General features: G+C 42.1%; 2 protein-coding genes and 1 long non-coding RNA gene across 11 annotated transcripts in view; 2 read left to right on the top strand and 1 right to left on the bottom strand.

Moving 5' to 3' along the window:
• Positions 1–10,148, bottom strand: part of LOC113747847 (uncharacterized) — a 31,682-nt gene extending 21,534 nt beyond the window's left edge. For 2 of the 4 annotated variants that reach the window (XR_003463936.1, XR_003463933.1), the window contains exons 1-3: positions 9,680–9,782; positions 7,964–8,059; positions 3,663–3,807 (exon numbers count right to left, since the gene is read on the bottom strand). This is a non-coding gene — a long non-coding RNA (uncharacterized LOC113747847). Of the gene's footprint in view, positions 1–3,662; positions 3,808–7,963; positions 8,060–9,679; positions 9,826–9,930; positions 10,048–10,099 lie in introns of those variants that run through there. The other 2 variants (XR_003463935.1, XR_003463934.1) reach the window with 2 other exon arrangements.
• Positions 1,012–2,537, top strand: hoxb1b (homeobox B1b). Its single transcript, XM_010748891.3, has 2 exons — positions 1,012–1,593; positions 1,852–2,537. The coding sequence occupies exons 1-2, from the start codon at positions 1,032–1,034 to the stop codon at positions 2,160–2,162; spliced, it is 873 nt and encodes a 290-aa protein (XP_010747193.1). The 5' UTR covers positions 1,012–1,031; the 3' UTR covers positions 2,163–2,537.
• skap1 (src kinase associated phosphoprotein 1) overlaps positions 10,035–17,373 on the top strand; it is a 32,598-nt gene continuing 25,259 nt past the window's right edge. For 2 of the 6 annotated variants that reach the window (XR_003463928.1, XM_019254205.2), the window contains exons 1-4: positions 12,237–12,452; positions 13,625–13,730; positions 14,258–14,283; positions 14,424–14,540. Coding sequence is in view for 1 of the 6 variants with exons in the window: in XM_019254205.2 (XP_019109750.1) it covers positions 12,413–12,452; positions 13,625–13,730; positions 14,258–14,283; positions 14,424–14,540 (289 nt within the window). In the remaining 5 variants the exon portion in view is untranslated. The other 4 variants (XR_003463930.1, XR_003463929.1, XR_003463931.1 and 1 more) reach the window with 4 other exon arrangements.

The raw sequence follows: 17,373 nt of genomic DNA, 5'->3' as shown, positions 1-17,373 counted from the left end.
GATGAGCGTGGATGTGATAGGGTTTTTGGGGGGGATGATATCACATTACAGTCTTGGTGTCGTTAGAGAGAGAGAGGCTGGAAAAGACGTGGAAAAAAAGAAGCTGGTATGGTTCTTAAATGTGTCTTTGTTCTTTTATGGGTGAAGTGGGCCACACAGGCTGTCAATCTTTTTAAAAAGAACGCATGATGGATCACTGAAGTCACTGCGCATGCTTTTCAAAGTCAGTCTGTCTGCACGATTCACGTCGACGAAAGGCCGAAGAAATGTTTTGGTAATACGCCAACGAGCCCTCTGAGGAAACTTTAGATTTAAAGACATTCATGGAGAGTTTCTCCCTTCTTAAACTTGATGTTTTTCCACTGAGAATTAAGCAAAAAATACGCGTAAAAGCGAAGAATAATATCACCTAAAACTACACACAAGGCACATTTTAAAAACAGATTTATGTGAAACATTAATATCCAGCACTATTACTCGTGTTTGCCTTGAGTGGCGTTCAAGTTTCCTCAGAAGAATAATTTATCAGTCTGTGTAGTAACTTTGGACATCTCCAAACAATAATAAAACATGATGTGTGCTCCATTATATCCTTGAAGGTCGTTATCACAACATTTAAAATACCGAATCCATTATTATTATTATCATATTATGTCGCGCATATTTGACATTATTTTTTTTTTTGTTGAAGTGTGTCATTAATTCGTCATTTTTAACTCCTCCAACGCTGAAGCTCGAAAAATGTGTCCTGATGTTTGTGTTCTTATCAGATGGATGAGCGAGTTTGATTGAAGCATTTGTCATGGAAATGCGAGCCGTTTGATGGACGAGCCCGCAGACTTGACAGAGTGCTGTAGGTCCTTTGCCATTGGCGTTTAGCGGGTCACATGGTGTGTCAGGAAGGTGATATGAGGGTGGAAGGCAGTTTTACAGCTTTGACATACTACCTAGAAGGTTAGGGCAAAGGGAGCACCGATTAATGACTGCTCAGTCTTGATCACTTCTGAACAAACAATAGGCCCAGCTCCAGGATGAACTCCTACTTAGACTATCCTGTGTGCAACAGAGGAGCAAATATCTTCAGTGCCAAGGCCGGATATCACAATTTGAACCATGGATACATGTCGTCCAACTCGTGCGCAACAAGTGATAGTTACGCACCGGACGGTCGCTTAGTTGCTGCAACTTCAGCCCCACACCAAACCCCGAGTCTGCCTCTGCACCACCAGACGCACGTCAACTTGGATCTGCAGTTTGGAACACCGGGGAACTCCATGTACGGCTCAGCTCTGGAGTACGGACATCACCAGTACGGCCTCGCACCCGAACAGGACCGGAGCTACATACACGCGCAAGTTTCACCACTTGGAACAAACATGGCTCCCTACACCGGGGACAGCTGTGGGCCTGGAGTTGCAACCGGCAGCCAGTATCTACATTTTGGCAACGGGGATCAGAGTAGGCTTCAAGAATATCCAGAGAGTGTTTACACAAGGTTACCGCCACAGAGCAAGGAGAAGGATTTGGATCATGTGGAGGAAACTTCAAAAACATTCGACTGGATGAAAGTGAAGAGGAATCCCCCTAAAACAGGTTCGTTCATCCTTAAATGTGAGCATTAGAGAGTCATTCAGAGAAGCCAGGAGAGCTCTCACAGCGCGTAAAGCTCAGATCAGACCACAGAATGAAGCTGGAGTGTTTCAATTTGTTCTGAAAATGTATTTAGACACTAATGTTTGATATTTTTTCTATCCTCACGTGCAAACGCCATTCTTCAGCTCCATGACTGTCATGATTTTACCCCCCCCTCTCCCCTCCATCATCCATTCATCCATCCACCTCTCTCCACAGCTGTCCTGTCGGAGTTCGGGGTTCCCGGCCAGCACAACGTGATCCGAACCAACTTCACCACCAAGCAGCTGACCGAGCTGGAGAAAGAGTTCCACTTCAACAAATACCTGACGCGGGCGCGCAGGGTGGAGGTCGCGGCCAGTCTGGAGCTCAACGAGACGCAGGTGAAAATCTGGTTTCAGAACCGCAGGATGAAGCAGAAGAAACGCGAGAAGCTGGGCTGCGTTTTGGTCAGCACCCCGGCACCTGTGGAGAAACTCTCTGGCACTGACACCTCTCCAAAGACGAAGGGGAAAGACTGTGAACCGTGATGTGACTTTAAAAAAAAAATTAAATATGACTGTGAGGGTCTCTCCACTTCTTCCCCCCCTCCATCAGTCGCACCATTCCAGAAAAGCTGTGAAAAATGCATGTGGACTTGTGAAGTTTATACAGGTTATGTCTGTGTCCGTTCTTGTGTTTGAAAGCTTCCCATCATAAGCCCATGCTGTGTCATTGTTTGCACTATTTATTTACAGGGTATTTTACAACAAGTGTTGAGTTGATTTAGCTGAATAAAGTTTATAAAAAAAAACGGGAATAAAAGTGTTGCATTTCCTGTTCATGTGAAAAGATGTTTGAGCTGTAACAGTGCTGATAATCCAATCAAACTTTTACTTTTGTTACAGGAGTCTTTTCTAAAAAAACTAAATATATGTACATAATAAATTGTTCTAAATATGAATGTTTTTGAATCTCATTACAAATTCTTTTTCTATATCCCGACCTCCATTAATAGTCTCACCAAAGTCTCCCCCTTGCATAATGTGACAAGAGGAATCTTTCACAACACATGGGGTGGTTCCCAGTGACCTTTTCACCTCGAAATACCTCCAGGGGCTCTAAACATGACAACAAACTCCGGGGAGCCAGGTCTCACTCTGGATTTGTTACCCAAATTCTGCTCAGATACAGCTGACACAGGTTGACATCTTGATTTGGATTTTTACATAATTTCAGTGTGTTTTTTTTGTTTTTTTTAAAAAGCAAAGAATTGAAGTTGAAACTCGAACCCTCCGGTGTTTGTTTCGGCTTCACCTCAAGCTAAACGTTTGCCGGACCTGACCACCTATGTTCTTGTGATGGTTAAAGGGGGCAGCAGTTTCAATATTTGCGCTGGGTGTTGACGCACACACAGTTTCTGCCCCGGCAGCTCTGGCCTGTTGGTGCCCTTTTTTCCTAAAGCTGAGGTTCATGCAGAGTTCAGGCACAAATGAATGCAGAGTCAATCTGTCAAGACTCCAGAGTGGCTTGGAGGAGTCAACTCTGGGCCTCTCGTACTTAAGATTTATTTATTTTTTGTTGCAGGTATTGCTTTTATTATTTAGACTAAAGGAGATTATGGGCCATTTAGTCAATGTTCTGGTTTGTGCGAACTGTTTTAAGTCCAGGGTCTCTGAAAAAAGATGTTTCGAGGAAATGAAAATCAGCACTCATTTGAAATATATCCGCATGAGTATGCAGTTCTCTCACAACTATATTAAAAATTAATACAGTTCCACTAATAGAAGTTACAGTTGAAATACCATACGGCCCATTACTGTAAATTAGAAAAGGGCTGAGACGTTTGTTGTCATGCATTTCTTTAAGAAGCCAAAAGCTTCCTCCTCAGATGAGTCACAAGGCCAAGGACCGGGGAGGTGACAATCGATATGGTGAATAGTGACGGATTCAACAACAACAACTACTGAAGAAAAAAAGGGGACAGTGCAGAAAACAAGTGTGGGATTTCATTCCAAAGGTGTGATCCCTGCCATCTCTGTAGGTAATACCTCAGCGCTCCCAGCGGGCTCTCCATCTGGAGGTGTCAGAGTCGGTGCTGCAGCCAACACCACGGAGACAGATGTTCAAGCTGGGGGAAGAGGAGGAGGATGTTTTTCACCTTCGGAGTCAGCCTGGCCCTTCGTTGCCTTCTGCCTGGAGAATGTAGGGCAAGGAGAGCACAGGAGCAGAAAATGGTTAATGAACGTCGTACATGGTCACGAGAATAATCAAAAACTCTGCAGCACCAGCACCTGACTGCACAAACATGAGGTCTATTGATAGATACAGCAGCCAGCCTCCTTCTCCTCAGATATCTTACACATCTTTAGCCGGCCCGCCCCCCTCTGCACTTTGTTTGAGGTCAACCCAGTGCTGTTTGTACCCCATGCTGCTTGCAGTTGTTGCAGGCTCTTTTACAAGTCTATTGCCAGGCTCACTTCCTTGGTTTTCTACCAGTTCCTCTGTCGCATGTCACTCTGCAGGGTCCCGGGCCTTCAAAGGGAAACTAGATACAGTATTCATGGGATAACGGGGGGTTGGTCATCTAAGAGATACACCACAGAGGAGTCATTTTTATTGCCAGATATCAAACACAGCTATTTAGGTTAACGCCATTTATCTCTCGCATATACAGTTCAAACAGCAGTGTGCTGCCAAGACGCGCTGATAAATGGAGCGGTGAAGGAGAATTTCCACTAACACTGAAAACATTTAGAAAATAAAACATATCAGACCTTTTCATGGATACAATAAAGTCATATTTCCATCATCCTTCCTGTTTTTTTTGTTTTTTTTATTCGAGTCACCAACATTTATCAAGAGCTGAAACTAAAGATTGTTTTCATGATCATTTTCTCGATTAATTCACCAAATATTTGGTCCATAAAATGTCAGAAAATGTTGATCAGCCCTCAAACGTCTTGTCTTGACGAAAGAAACAAAAACTTTATTCACATTTGAAAAGCTGAAATCACAAAAATTTTGATTGTTTTTCCTTTATAAAATGATTCAGCGATTTAAAAAAAAAAGTTGGCGATTAATTTAAACTAATCAATTAATCGACTAGTCGAGACTTTGTATTCACAGCTAACCAAAGAAACACTGGAAAGCATAAAAGCAATTAAGATTATATTTATTATCGATTAGTTTGCCAATTAATTTCTCGACCAATAAAAGGTCCAAAATTCAAAAATATTAATTTACTTTAACATGAGAATTAGTCAGTTAGCAGCAAAGTATCACGTTTAAGAAGCAGGAACCATCAAATGTTTTTATTAAGAACTGAAATGAGATCAAGACTTTTATAGCACTTTTTTTAAAAAAGTGTTGAAAATGAAAAGAAATCATGAACTGTCACTTTTGTCATTTTTATTCTGTAACCACTGTTCTGACTCATTGAAGCCTCGTGGAGAAATGCTGCCTGGTTATGAATGGCACGCTCTCTTTTTCCTTTGTTATGGCATCGAGGCTCTTTTGAGCCCAGCCTGGGAGATTCTTGACAACCATCCCCCAATCCGAGTCAGGCTCTATTGGATCTGGAAGCGCCAGCCAACCTGAAGCCCCAGCCTCCTGGGTCCCCCCTGCGACTGCATCCTTTCCCCTCTCCATCAGCATAGTAACTGAGAGAGACAAGTGACTTGGCCAGGGTTAACGTCTTAATACTCCCTGGGATTGCCTCCAGGATCCAAATGGCTACCCCTAATAGTTTTCCTCCTCTGTGTGCCTGTCAGACCGCCATGACTATATGCCGTAAGAAAAACAAGACTGGCTGAGAGGCAGAGTAACGAAGCAGCACGGCGAAATAATGAGGGGTGGTGAGGAAGAATAGAACACCAATGAAAGCTTTGGCTTTCAGGATGCAGCGATGCTCGCGCTGCCCAGGCACTGATGTGCCCCTGCCTCCTTTGCATGGAGAGCCTGTACACTTGAAATTAAACCGGCCTCTTCCTTTAGAGCCCAGGGAGGGGGGGAGCCAGAACTCAATCAGTGTCACGTCACATGGTTCAAAGCGGCCAATTCGATGCTGCCAGGAGGTTGAGAAATGCAAGGTGACAGTTCATTTTACCAGTGACAGTGTGTCGGTCTCGCTTGCTGGTTCCCCAGTCAATTCCCAGCGAGCAGTGAAGGTTGAGCGTTGCTGGAGACAGACAGCAGCTCCCTCCTCCTCCTCACCACCACCACTCTCTCATCGACCCCGCTCTGCTTTGTATTCCAATTAACTGGACAGAGGGAGAGGCGGCAGTGTGCAGGATCACAAGCACAGGCAGACACATTCTTCTGGCGTCCTTCCAGTCTCTCAATCCCACCACTATCAATAGTGCTGTGCTTCCCTTTTCCCCTTTCCTTTCCTTTTCCCCCTTTGCTCCGTCCTCGGCTCGTGACAAGGGCCAGTTGTTCCAGGGGGATAATTCCTACATTCTTCTTTAACAACTGCCTCTAGGGACAATGTCTTGGTAATGAAAAATAGGTCCCTCTCATACATTCATACATCACATGTAATAGAGGTATGTAATCACTCAGTCGAGTCGACGCACAGCGAGCTGTAACTGCTATCCTTAACAGACACCTTAAATAATGCTGAATTAATATTTTGAAATGGCTCATATATCCTGACATAATACAATTTGAATGATTTTATATTCAATGCTCACAGGGCTAACATTGATTCGAGTACAAGCTGAGGTAACCCCCCCCTGAGTCAGTCAATATGCGGCTGACTGAAGGTTGTAGATTTAGCGCAACACATTTTGCTCTTCTTGTCTTTCGTGTCCTCGATCTATCAACACTTTTTTTAACCTCCACCAAAAGCCCCCCTACACTGACAATATGTTTGAGCAATGGGAGGGTTGGGAATACAATGATTGTGAGGAAAATCCGAAAAGTAAACTACTCTCTTTTTATCTCCTCGAGCAACACAAACATTTACAACAGACCCTCAAGAATCAGGCCAAACACCTGATTTCTTTTTGTTTTGCCGTGACATGCGGGCGATATTTGAGCACCTACTTGAGATATTTCCTATTGGAAGAAGGTGACAGCTATTCTTACAGTGATTTATTTTAAGAGTGTAATTTGTAACTAAAGTCTTCTGCCTATTTTTTTTTAATTTTAGATATGGGTTCCTCATTTTGAGCGTTAAAACGCTGCTCAGCCACACTTAGTATGATGACAAGAGGAGGTTTTCCACTAAACCGAGGAATATTGACAATATTTAGAAAATAAAACATATCAGACCTTTTTATGGATACAGTAAAGTCATATTTCCATCATCGTTCCTGCTCCTTTTATTTCATCCACCAAGCTTTATCAATTATTTTCATGATCTGTCATATTTCATCCACCAAGCTTTATCAATTATTTTCATGATCTGTCAATGATTTTCATGATTAATTTAATTTAAAATGGTTTAAAATGTTGATTAATGATTACCAAAGCCCTTAAATATGTTGTTTTGTCCATAATCCAAAGATATCACTGTCATAGAGGAAACAAAAAATATTCACATTTCTTCTCTATAAAATGATTCTTACTGATAGCTATTCTTACAGGCCGTGGTTTTAAAACAAATCCGAATAGTTGAACTATTTTTTGCACCATTTTACAGATTTTTTAGATATGGATATCTCACTTTGAGCGTTAACATGCCCCTCAGCCACGGCACTTCCCTTTCTGAAATAAAGATAAAGACGAACAGAGCCTGAAAGACAGGCATGGGCGCTTCACTATTTGTCTCTCTGGACTGCAGAAGAGTTTTTGCCTATCTTGAGAATGCAGTGTGGTGTGTGTGTGTGTGTTTGCAGGACAGGATACACACACTCAAACACACACACACACACACACACACACACACACACACACACACACCCTTCTTCACGCCCTGAGGATCCTCCTGACTCTCTCTCCTGGCTCTATCAGATCAGAGAGACCCGCTGTCCCTCCCCACGCCACAATGCAAATGAAAAGGAATGCGCTGATAAAAGGCCAGATCTTAAAGATGAGAGGGCAGAAGGAGGACAGAGGCAGCGAATGCTAAAAGGGGGTAGAGCCTCTTGGGGAGATGAGAGGTGGTGGAGGAGTCAGTGTTGGTAGTAGCGGGAGATCATAGCCTTGCTCCCCCTCAGCGGCGTTTGATACAGGGCTTTTGTCGCTCTTTCAGCGGTGCATTGTTGGGTGGTGTAATCCCCGTCGGATTACAAAGGGCTTCCCTTTTCATATGGGGCTGACCCAGCAGGCAGGTGGCTGGGGCTCTGTGGAGCTGTCAAGGGGAGGGAACCTCTTTTCCAGGGGAGGGGACCCCAGTTCCTCTTACCTTCACAGGGGCTTTTTGCTGGGAGGCCAGTCAGGCGCAGGTCAACATGGGGACAATTCTGGCATGGGATTCAACTCGCCCTGACCCCGTGGCTTCCTGTAGAGAAGTGACAAGGAGAAGGAGACCATCATGAAATAGCATTCAACATGAAATACTGAAAATTATTAAAAATACAACTATGCACTGAAGGAAACTGCTGCTGCTGTTTTGATATGTGGGAAAATATGGTTGTTTTTAATACTGAGAATGCAACAACGGGGTCTTTTTTTACTTTAATTTAAGACACAATGAGATTATTGCAGAACCTAGATAATATTTTAGATTTTGAGTTGCTTTAATTATGTTTTTTAAACATAATTTGTTTTTAAAAAACAAATACTATTTAAATATGATTCAAAATGTTGCATTAAGTCCCATTTTTGTTAAAATACTCTGACCTGTTGGCCTATAAACAGCAACATTTATGTTGTTTATATGCCTGTGTGACGTTGCCTAGGATCTGCAATAATTATCTTGTGAGCCTGAATACACAGTCCATATTTTTAGAAAGGCAAAACAAATATAACATCAGTCCACCCTAGCCCTGATTGATACCCAGTGTGTTCAGTCGATGTGAGCGGTGTCTGATTGAGCTTTGGTTTCTCAATGGCTTTCCTTGTAGTGTTTCAGTAATACACGATCAATAAGGCAATGGTCAGGCCCACCGCTATTTCTATTAGTACTACTACCAATACCTCCTCTACAATAATGTCAACCATGTATATAAAAGCCCAGTTCAGTCCATCCCCACCGCTGTTCACCCTCTGCTGGTGATATAAACCACTCATCCATGCCCTGTCAGATATGGTGAGGGACCAATTTAGTGATTCTCCATTCACGTGTTGTCAGAAATATCATAATTAGTTTTTAAGCTTAAATGAAAAACCCATCAAAGTGGCGAATACTGTCATTTAAACAGCAAAAGTGAGAATTTATAAACCCAGCAATTTGATGCGATGTGCTATTTAGTGTGAAGATAACGTTAATTAACCATATGAACATCTGATTTAGTAATTAAGCCCTCGCTGTTATATCTTTTTACCGTTGTAAGGCCTTTGCTAAAACATCAGTTTCATCCACGTGAATGTGTATTTTCTTATCTTAATGTTCAGGGCAGCTGTATGTCACTGGATTTCTATTACAGGATAGCATTACAGGTCCCCATTATGTGATCATTTTCATCACTTCAGTGTGAATGCACTGCAACTTTGATTTACAATTTCCCAGCTTCTAAGAAGGTACAAAACTAGATAACTACTTTTGAAAAACGAATTTTTACTTTCTTGTCAACATCTTTAAAAAAAGTAGTTAGTGTACTGTACATTAAAATAAAAAAAATAAAATATATTCATACCATCGCTGTAAAAACACTGCCTGAATGTATCACAACTCTGATTTACGATTTTACAACTCCATTAAACAAATGGGAGGATATGAGTACTTGAATGCAGCGCCATATACCATTGTTGTAAAAACATCGTCTGAATCTACTACAGCTCTGATTTACGATTTTACAACTTCATTAAACAAATGGGAGAATATGAGCACGTGAATGCAGCGCCATACACAAGTCGTGGAAACAAACATACATAGTATAAAACAGGGGGAACGCAGCAGTTTACATTAAAGTAAAAAACACTTTAACCACCTTTATTGTAACATTAGGTGTGAACTTACTCAGAAATAATGCTGTTTAGAGGAGGAACGTCGGCTGCCAGGTAACTTTAAACTGCAGCTAGCGTTAAACTAGCCGGTGTTTCGATTTAAGGAGCTACCGTGTTGAATGGCGACCAACCACCGTTGTTAGCCGTTGAAATACGTAGCTGCCAAACAAGACACGAATCAGTTAATTAATTTTTTTTAGCATTGTAACGTTAATTAAAAAGGAATAAGAAACAGAGAGGCATTCGCGCTGCTGTTATCAACACCTGTCGTTAACTACGACAACCACAGCGGACTTTGTCCCCAGTTAACACGGTCGCTTGTTAAACCGAAACACCTGCAACCGCTCAGATTACTTTAAATCAGCCAACGGCTCCGTAACTTAACGTTAATGTTAAAAAACAAACAAAACGAGTGATTTAACGAGAGCATTACACTTTATCTGGATGGTTGTTATGGACAACACCTGCTTACAGGTAAAAGCTACACCGTGACCTTAAATTTAAAAAATGGCGCCAAGAAAAGTTATCGTTTCCGGTGCTAACGGTTAATTAGCATATTAGCGGCTAACGGTTAATTAGCATGTTAGCGGCTAGCAGGTTAGCTCCACCCTCCACCTGTACCTGTACCTCCACCTGTGTCTCTGTTCGAGCAGTGACGCGGGGATAACAAACACACAAAGGTGGGTGAAGTATGACCTTTAGCTAATGACCAAACAAAGAACACATACGTGTTTTAATTAAAATTATTTACAGGCCGCTAAAGCTAAATAAGCCTGGACAGGGTCCGTGACCCCCTAGCTACTTTTGACACAGACTATTACTATTTATATATTATTTATAATTTATTCCATCCGGTGTTTTATCAATCATAAACACACATATATACATCCCAGCATATAAATATGTTAATAAATAAATATAAAAGGCTTAAAATGTGATCAGCTGTTGATCGTAATAACAAACCAGTGTGAGTGAAATAGGGCTCTGTGACATATTTTTAGATTTCGTAGAATAAATATAGCGCTATTTGTTGTGTGTGATAAATGAAATATAAAAACACTTGGATTATAATCCAAAACTGCAACGGGGCTGTTATTTGTTTCCCCCCCAACAAAACTGGGACAAACTGTATGAACCCAGTCAAATGGGATTAAATTGGCTCATACTGAACCTATATAATATATATATTATATATATATTTTTTTTTTTTAAACATATAGGAGCATAAACATTACTTTATATCATGGATAAATGGAGAATAAATGTAGTGACGAAACTGTAAGCAGTCATCAGCCAACATGTTTGGAAAAAAGGCTTTATTTTCATGAATTGGCATCAGTGAGACTTATTTATGTATTTTAATGGTGTTTCTTTTAAATAATAAATATAACACAGACAGTGTACGCCAAAACATGAAGCTAAACTCTGACCTGAGACGTGTCAATAAGAATTAAGCATCAAACGTGTGTGTGTGTGGATTAAATGATTAAATATATCAAATGTATGGACATAGAAACAATTGGTGATGAAGATGAGTGTAAAGTAACAACCCAGCTTGATTTCTGTTCTGAGATGAAAACATTACTTTATATCATGGATAAATGTTCATACTGGAGGCAGTAGCCTCCTCCATTTAATGTAAACTAATGCTGACTCATTCCTCCAATACACCCGTGTCTGGTGTCCTGACCTGCTGCTCGCCTCCTTCAGTAGTTACTGTGCTGCTGGGTGCAGACTGATATTAGATACTAGATATTATTTCAACTGTTTTAGTTTGGGCACTCGAGGTGCCCCCCACATGCCGCACCAGGCTTGAATAGCTTCTTTTTTTTTCAACTGAGAAAAGACCTACGGGGTGTCCTGTTTTTTGCTGACAAGTATATATTTTTTAATAATGCAGTGCTTTATTGATCCCCGTGGGGAAATTGTCTTGTCTTTTGCTCTTCCCACTTTGCAGCGGGGGGTCAGGCAGAAAATAGAGCAGCGTATCAGGAGCTGGCAGGGATTCACTGTCTTGCTCAAGGACACTTCAGATATCCTTGATGCTTGCCAACCTGGACATGTGAGCCCCAGATCATTTGGTTGAAGGTATGATCCAGGTGATTTCAGCATTATTTACACTTCTAAATGTAATTAGAAAAATGTGTACTCTTATTTTATTTATTGATTGATCACAGGGCAGATAAACACCTTGCGTACACACAAGAGAAAGCATAGAAAAGAGGCAGAGATACATGTTATTTCAGTCATATCTAAAGTTTCCATATGAGTGTTTTTCAAGTGCTTGCACATAAGATTTGTGTTTGTTGACATTTTTATAGTCGTCAGTTTGAGGTTTAAAGGGCTGATAAAGGAAACCAATGTAGCCCTGACTCAGGCTTGCCTTGTTTCAGTGTCATTGTAGGTCAAACAGAGGGGTTTTCTAAGCGTCACGCAAACCTTTCACCAGCCTCAAGTGAGAAACAAGAGTGCAGAGGAAGTTGTCATCTGTGCACCTGCTCCACCCGCTTTGTGCAAATCTAGATGCATGCACGGAAGTCACGCTTCAGAACAAGAGGACACAGGTGGTTAGATGCTGTGCCAGTCATTGTGCGATTGACTGCGTGTGTTTGTGTTCATGTGCCAGGCTCTTGTTCCTAACAGTATGCCAGAGGCTCGGTGTTCATAGGCTACCTTGTGGAGTAAAAGCCAAAGTGTGAAGGGTCAGAAAAAGTCAGCAAACCAAAGTGTCTCGTGTTGGACAGGGATGGGGACACTCCCGAGCGACGTTAAGAGGCTTTTGGATGGTAATGTCTTTATTTTCTACTGTTAAATATGTTTATTTTGAACGGTACAGTTTCATCTTATCACAACAAAGTTACTGTAAAATGTACAAATGTTATCAGAGGTGAGAGAACTTGACACGACAGCCTACGAAATGATCCGATGTCACATGTTTCTTTTTTATTGCTCAGAAAATTGGCAACAATCAAAAGCAATCACCTTATCGTAAAAAAAAAACTCGTATATATCTCGACCTGTGTATTCATACGTGCTGTAAACTGTAACCGACATGGTGGCATCATGGAATTGACTGCATTTGCATGTACGGGAAGGCCACCACACAGTTCCTCTGGAAGAACATTTGCATATGTCAGTCCATTTCTGTAATGTGGAAGGTGAGGACATAATAAAATTGAATCAGATAAGTGATGTGGGCCAACCTGTTTCACAAGCATCAGTCTCACTTTACTGAATAATATTACTGTGACTTAAAATCGAGCTTGCAGTTCAGTTCAATCATGCGGTGAAAGAAAATATTAATCATGACTTCATCTTACCTCTACGTCTTTGGATTTTATTGCCGTAGATCAAGTCAAACAATGAGTATTTTATGTTTTTAGGCCCTGGAGAAGAAATGTAGTGACGAAACTGTAAGCAGTCATCAGCCAACATGTTTGGAAAAAAGGCTTTATTTTCATGAATTGGCACCAGTGAGACTTATTTATGTATTTTATGTTGTTCCTTTTAAAAGGTAAATATAACACAGACAGTGTACGCCAAAACATGAAGCTAAACTCTGACCTGAGACGTGTTAATAAGAATTAAGCATCAAACGTGTGTTTGTGGATTAAATGATTACATATATCAAATGTATGGACATAGAAACAATTGGTGATGAAGATGAGTGTAAAGTAACAACCCAGCTTGATTTCTGTTCTGAGATAAAACATCACACAGAGGTCAAACTTTTCAGACTTTTATTTTGAATTTTATACTCATCACAAAAGTCGTGATATTCCGTGACGATGAGACACCTTCTCTTTAAAATTAGAGGATCTTAGTCTTAGTCTCTCACAAACATTATAAACCTGATCATATGAAGTGTGTCAGGATCCTTCACAGTGTTTGAATCCTTCAAAATGTGTGTTCTTCAAGCCTCGAGCGCCATGCTTACAGTGTTTCCTGTCTTCTCCAGACTGTTTGTACTTTGTGTCCGACGTCCTTCAGGACGAGGACCTCAGTGAAACTGCCCAGGAGACACGGCAAGTCATCCTGAATAACTTCAGGGTCGTCCACTTAAGGTGAGGATTTAACCTCCGGGAGCGGCGTTAAATCAGTGTTTAGCCGGAGTCACAGAAAGCTGCTTTACTAGCCAAGTGTCACGGTGTAATTTCACTTTTGCTGTTAATGCCACAGAAGAACCTTAATTGTTGCTGTAATTGCTTTAGACACAGTTTGCAAAATTACATTTGAAGAAGCTCATTTAGTCTAATGGTGTCACCTTCAAGACTTAATTCTTGCTCTTATTTATTATTATTAAAAGTTTTTTAAAAGATCTTATAAAATAAGTTGTTGTGATCATGGTAAGTTAATCTTCCAAACCTCTCCCCCCCAAAAAAAACTGAAACTCTTGTTTTGTATGAAGTGTGATAGTTTACACCGGAAACGACTCCACTGGTGTTCGTCTGCACGCTCTGATACAGAAAACCTGGTGGTTTCGTGGTCTTCTGTGCAGGAAACAATTGCAGAATTTTTGAAGCCATAAAGGAGTAGACTCATTTAAAAATGAAAGCACAGAAAATGAAGCATGCTTGTTTTGATTTTACAGAAACCCTCAAGAGTTCCCCCCTCCATGTGAGTAAAATGACCCCGAACAGCCTCTCCTGTCACATATTACTGTATATACACAGTTTCATCTGTGTGTGTGGTGTTTTCTTACGTGACTTAATCACTCACATTTGCTTTCTCCCTTTATATATCACACACACACTCAGCGGACTACAGGGAAGAAGAAGGTTCTGATGACAACCGCAGTTCCAGCCTGGGTCGCTCTGTCCAATCAGACGACGCCTCATTAGCTTCTGACAACCAGGATGATGGAGCCCCCGAGTGTAAGTTAACAATAGTCCTGATTCTGATTCCCTGTGCGCGTATGTGTGTGTGTGTGTGTGAGTTCTTGTTTCTGTTTCTGTTCCTGTTTGCGCAGTGCAGAGATCCGAGCTTTTGTTTGTTTGTTTTTTTTAAATCAGGCCTTTGCAAAGATCGGTTACAACAAAACAGAGGCAAGAATTTCGAATCTGAGCAGCAGACAGTAGCCTAGATTTTTATGTAGCTTTAAGCTCACACTATCTAGTTTGAACGGAGACAATGGGGTGAAATCTTAACCCGAATAATGAAACGTACGCGTCTGTGTCATCTGCGTGAACATGTGTTTTCCGCTGAAAGGCTACAGTGTGCGAGGAGTTTCTGCTCTGACAAAAGGGAAAAGGTGAAAAGGAGGAGTCGGTGTCATGGGAGACGATGCAGTATTCCTCTGAGAAAACTAAACAAATGCAGTTTTGACACACTACCCTCATCAGCCTCGCTGGCACACCTACACCTCGCCACAGGAAGCGCAGTTGGACCTCTTTTTGCTGCATATTGTCGTTCGCCCTCTTAATTTGAAAAAACAGAGCACATCTGTGAAATTTCCCCCACCACCACCACCACCAGCCCTTTCGTTGGCCTCCTACCTCGCAGCCTAGCTCCGGTGACATCAGTGACTCCTCCTCCCTCTCGTCTCCTCACCCCTCCTGGCCCAGTGTGCAGGTAGGCTCGTCCTGATGTTCGGTGGTTCACAGAGGCCCCGATTGGGGACCTAGAGCTCCCTCCAGTGGCGGATCGTCTTCTCCCTGTCTGTCCCCTTGAGCTGTTATGTGTGGACTGTGGGAGGCATGGAGGGCGGCCCACACAGAGAGGAGGCTTTGTAGCTGCAGGCTAATGCAGTGATTGATTGACCCCGAGCCCCTCTATTCTTTCACAACCGGGTTTGAAATACAACACTGTACCTGAGGGGCCATGTGTGTTCCATCCCTCTCTCCCTTTATCAATCTTTCTCTCTATCTTCCTTTCTCGGACTTGCCCTCCCTCCCGTTCAGACTTTTTGTATTTCTGACTCTGCACGCCGGCTAATAGCCCTTGACGTGACATGCCGCAGGTGGGCATATTGACCCGGTTGCCTCAGGTGCCCATCTCTACCTCCACGCTTTTTTTTTTTCTTTCCTGAGGTGAAGCTGGAATCATGTGGAATTTCCCCAATAAGAAAAAAAAATGAATCAGTTTTCAGTGCCAGCTGGATGTAGTCAAAAACAAATCTCCTTATTTAGAAAATGGCTTAATGAACTCTTCCGTCCTCTGCCCACAGAAGAGTAACTGCCGTCTTTTTCTACAACTTTGGAAAAACTGTGTGAACAAATCACGGCAGATGGTGGAAAGACAGACCTCAAGATAATGATAATTCATTTTTTTCCGAATTGTTCATTTCAGAATAAACAAGGCGAGATTTCCTGTGGGGAAACAAACAAAATCAAACTATAAAATACTATAAAAAATAAAATAAATTCCCTTTCTGGCTGTGATAGAAACACGCCCAACTACAAACTACGCCGTCTGTTACTATGGATGCGATAGTTAAATCTCGAACGCCATTGTTGGTGTTAAACATGAGAAATAGGCGATTATGCAGCTCTACAAGAATCTTCTTTTTATCATTTGCATTTTTGCAAATGGTTAGAAAGTCCCTCGACACTGAGCAACTACGCTTATATAAAGAAAAACAACACATTCTCCGGTTGGATCAATAATCATAACATTTGATTCTGTGTGTTTTTATTGCCGGGAGACGGCGACCATGTTAGCGTAGTGAATGGCCTGTGTCCTCACTAAAAGGGCATGCGGAGTTCATAGTTCATTCTCTGTTCACTGCCAGTTGAAAGAAATGGCTCACACGTTCTTTTTTTTCCTGCCGGGGCGGTCTGCTTCAATGGAAGAGGGAGTGTTTGTGGAAAATAATGGCATGACCGCTTAATGAAATCAGTGCCTTTTTCCCTTCTCATCCGCGGTGACGATTCCGGGTCCATTTAAATGTTCCTAACCTTAAAAACCTTTGTCGCAAAAAAATTAATGATAATTTTGCGATTTGGAGAATCGCGTTTGGCTTTAAGGAGAAGTTACAAAATTGAGTTTCTCTCTCTCTCTCTCAAGTTTAATTGTATCATTTTATTTGAGCCTACTGTACACAATAGAGACTTTGTGACTCGGAGAATGTATTATCCGTGGTAATCGACTGCCTGCCTTCGCTGCTCTCTGTTCCCTAACCAGAGAGTGAGTGAGTGTGAAGTCGATGGCTGCTTTTACACGCGGGAGGAGCCTGTGCCGTTTGATTAGATGCGGTGGCCTGTTGTCTTCAGCGGACTGGGTGACACCAGATTTGTAATGGCTGACAGGAACAGATGGAGCCTCCATTGTTAGCCCGGGTGTCTGCATGGTAATGTGAACTGAGTTTCACCCGCCGACCGCACCGGTGACCTGACCGCGCCTGCAGCCTCACCCCAGCCTCGTCTGCCCCCTTTAAGCACCCTCTCCCCCTCTCTCGGTGCTATTTGGGGCTCGCACACATTTTCAGGATATTTTCTCTCGCCCTGTCCATCACACACTTGCCGTCATTCCAGTACATTTTGCATACATAAACAAATATATGCACAAAACCCTCTCCCTCTGCTGTGTAGGATCGCTTTCACACACACACATTCACAAATAGACCCCAGGAGACAGCCGGAGATGTGGGTCTTTTAGCCCTGTCATGCTGTTCGCAGGTCAAGTTTACGGAGTTGAAATGGCCTGTTTGTTTTTCTTTGATTGGGGGAGCACCGCTGGGCGCTCGGGGATGTTTGCTGGGAAGCTGCA

Source organism: Larimichthys crocea, chromosome XVI (genome assembly GCF_000972845.2).
Source record: "Larimichthys crocea isolate SSNF chromosome XVI, L_crocea_2.0, whole genome shotgun sequence".
In the NCBI taxonomy this organism is placed as follows: domain Eukaryota; kingdom Metazoa; phylum Chordata; class Actinopteri; family Sciaenidae; genus Larimichthys; species Larimichthys crocea.
Note: the sequence above shows the minus strand (reverse complement) of the source record. Positions and strands in the feature narration are given on the sequence as shown.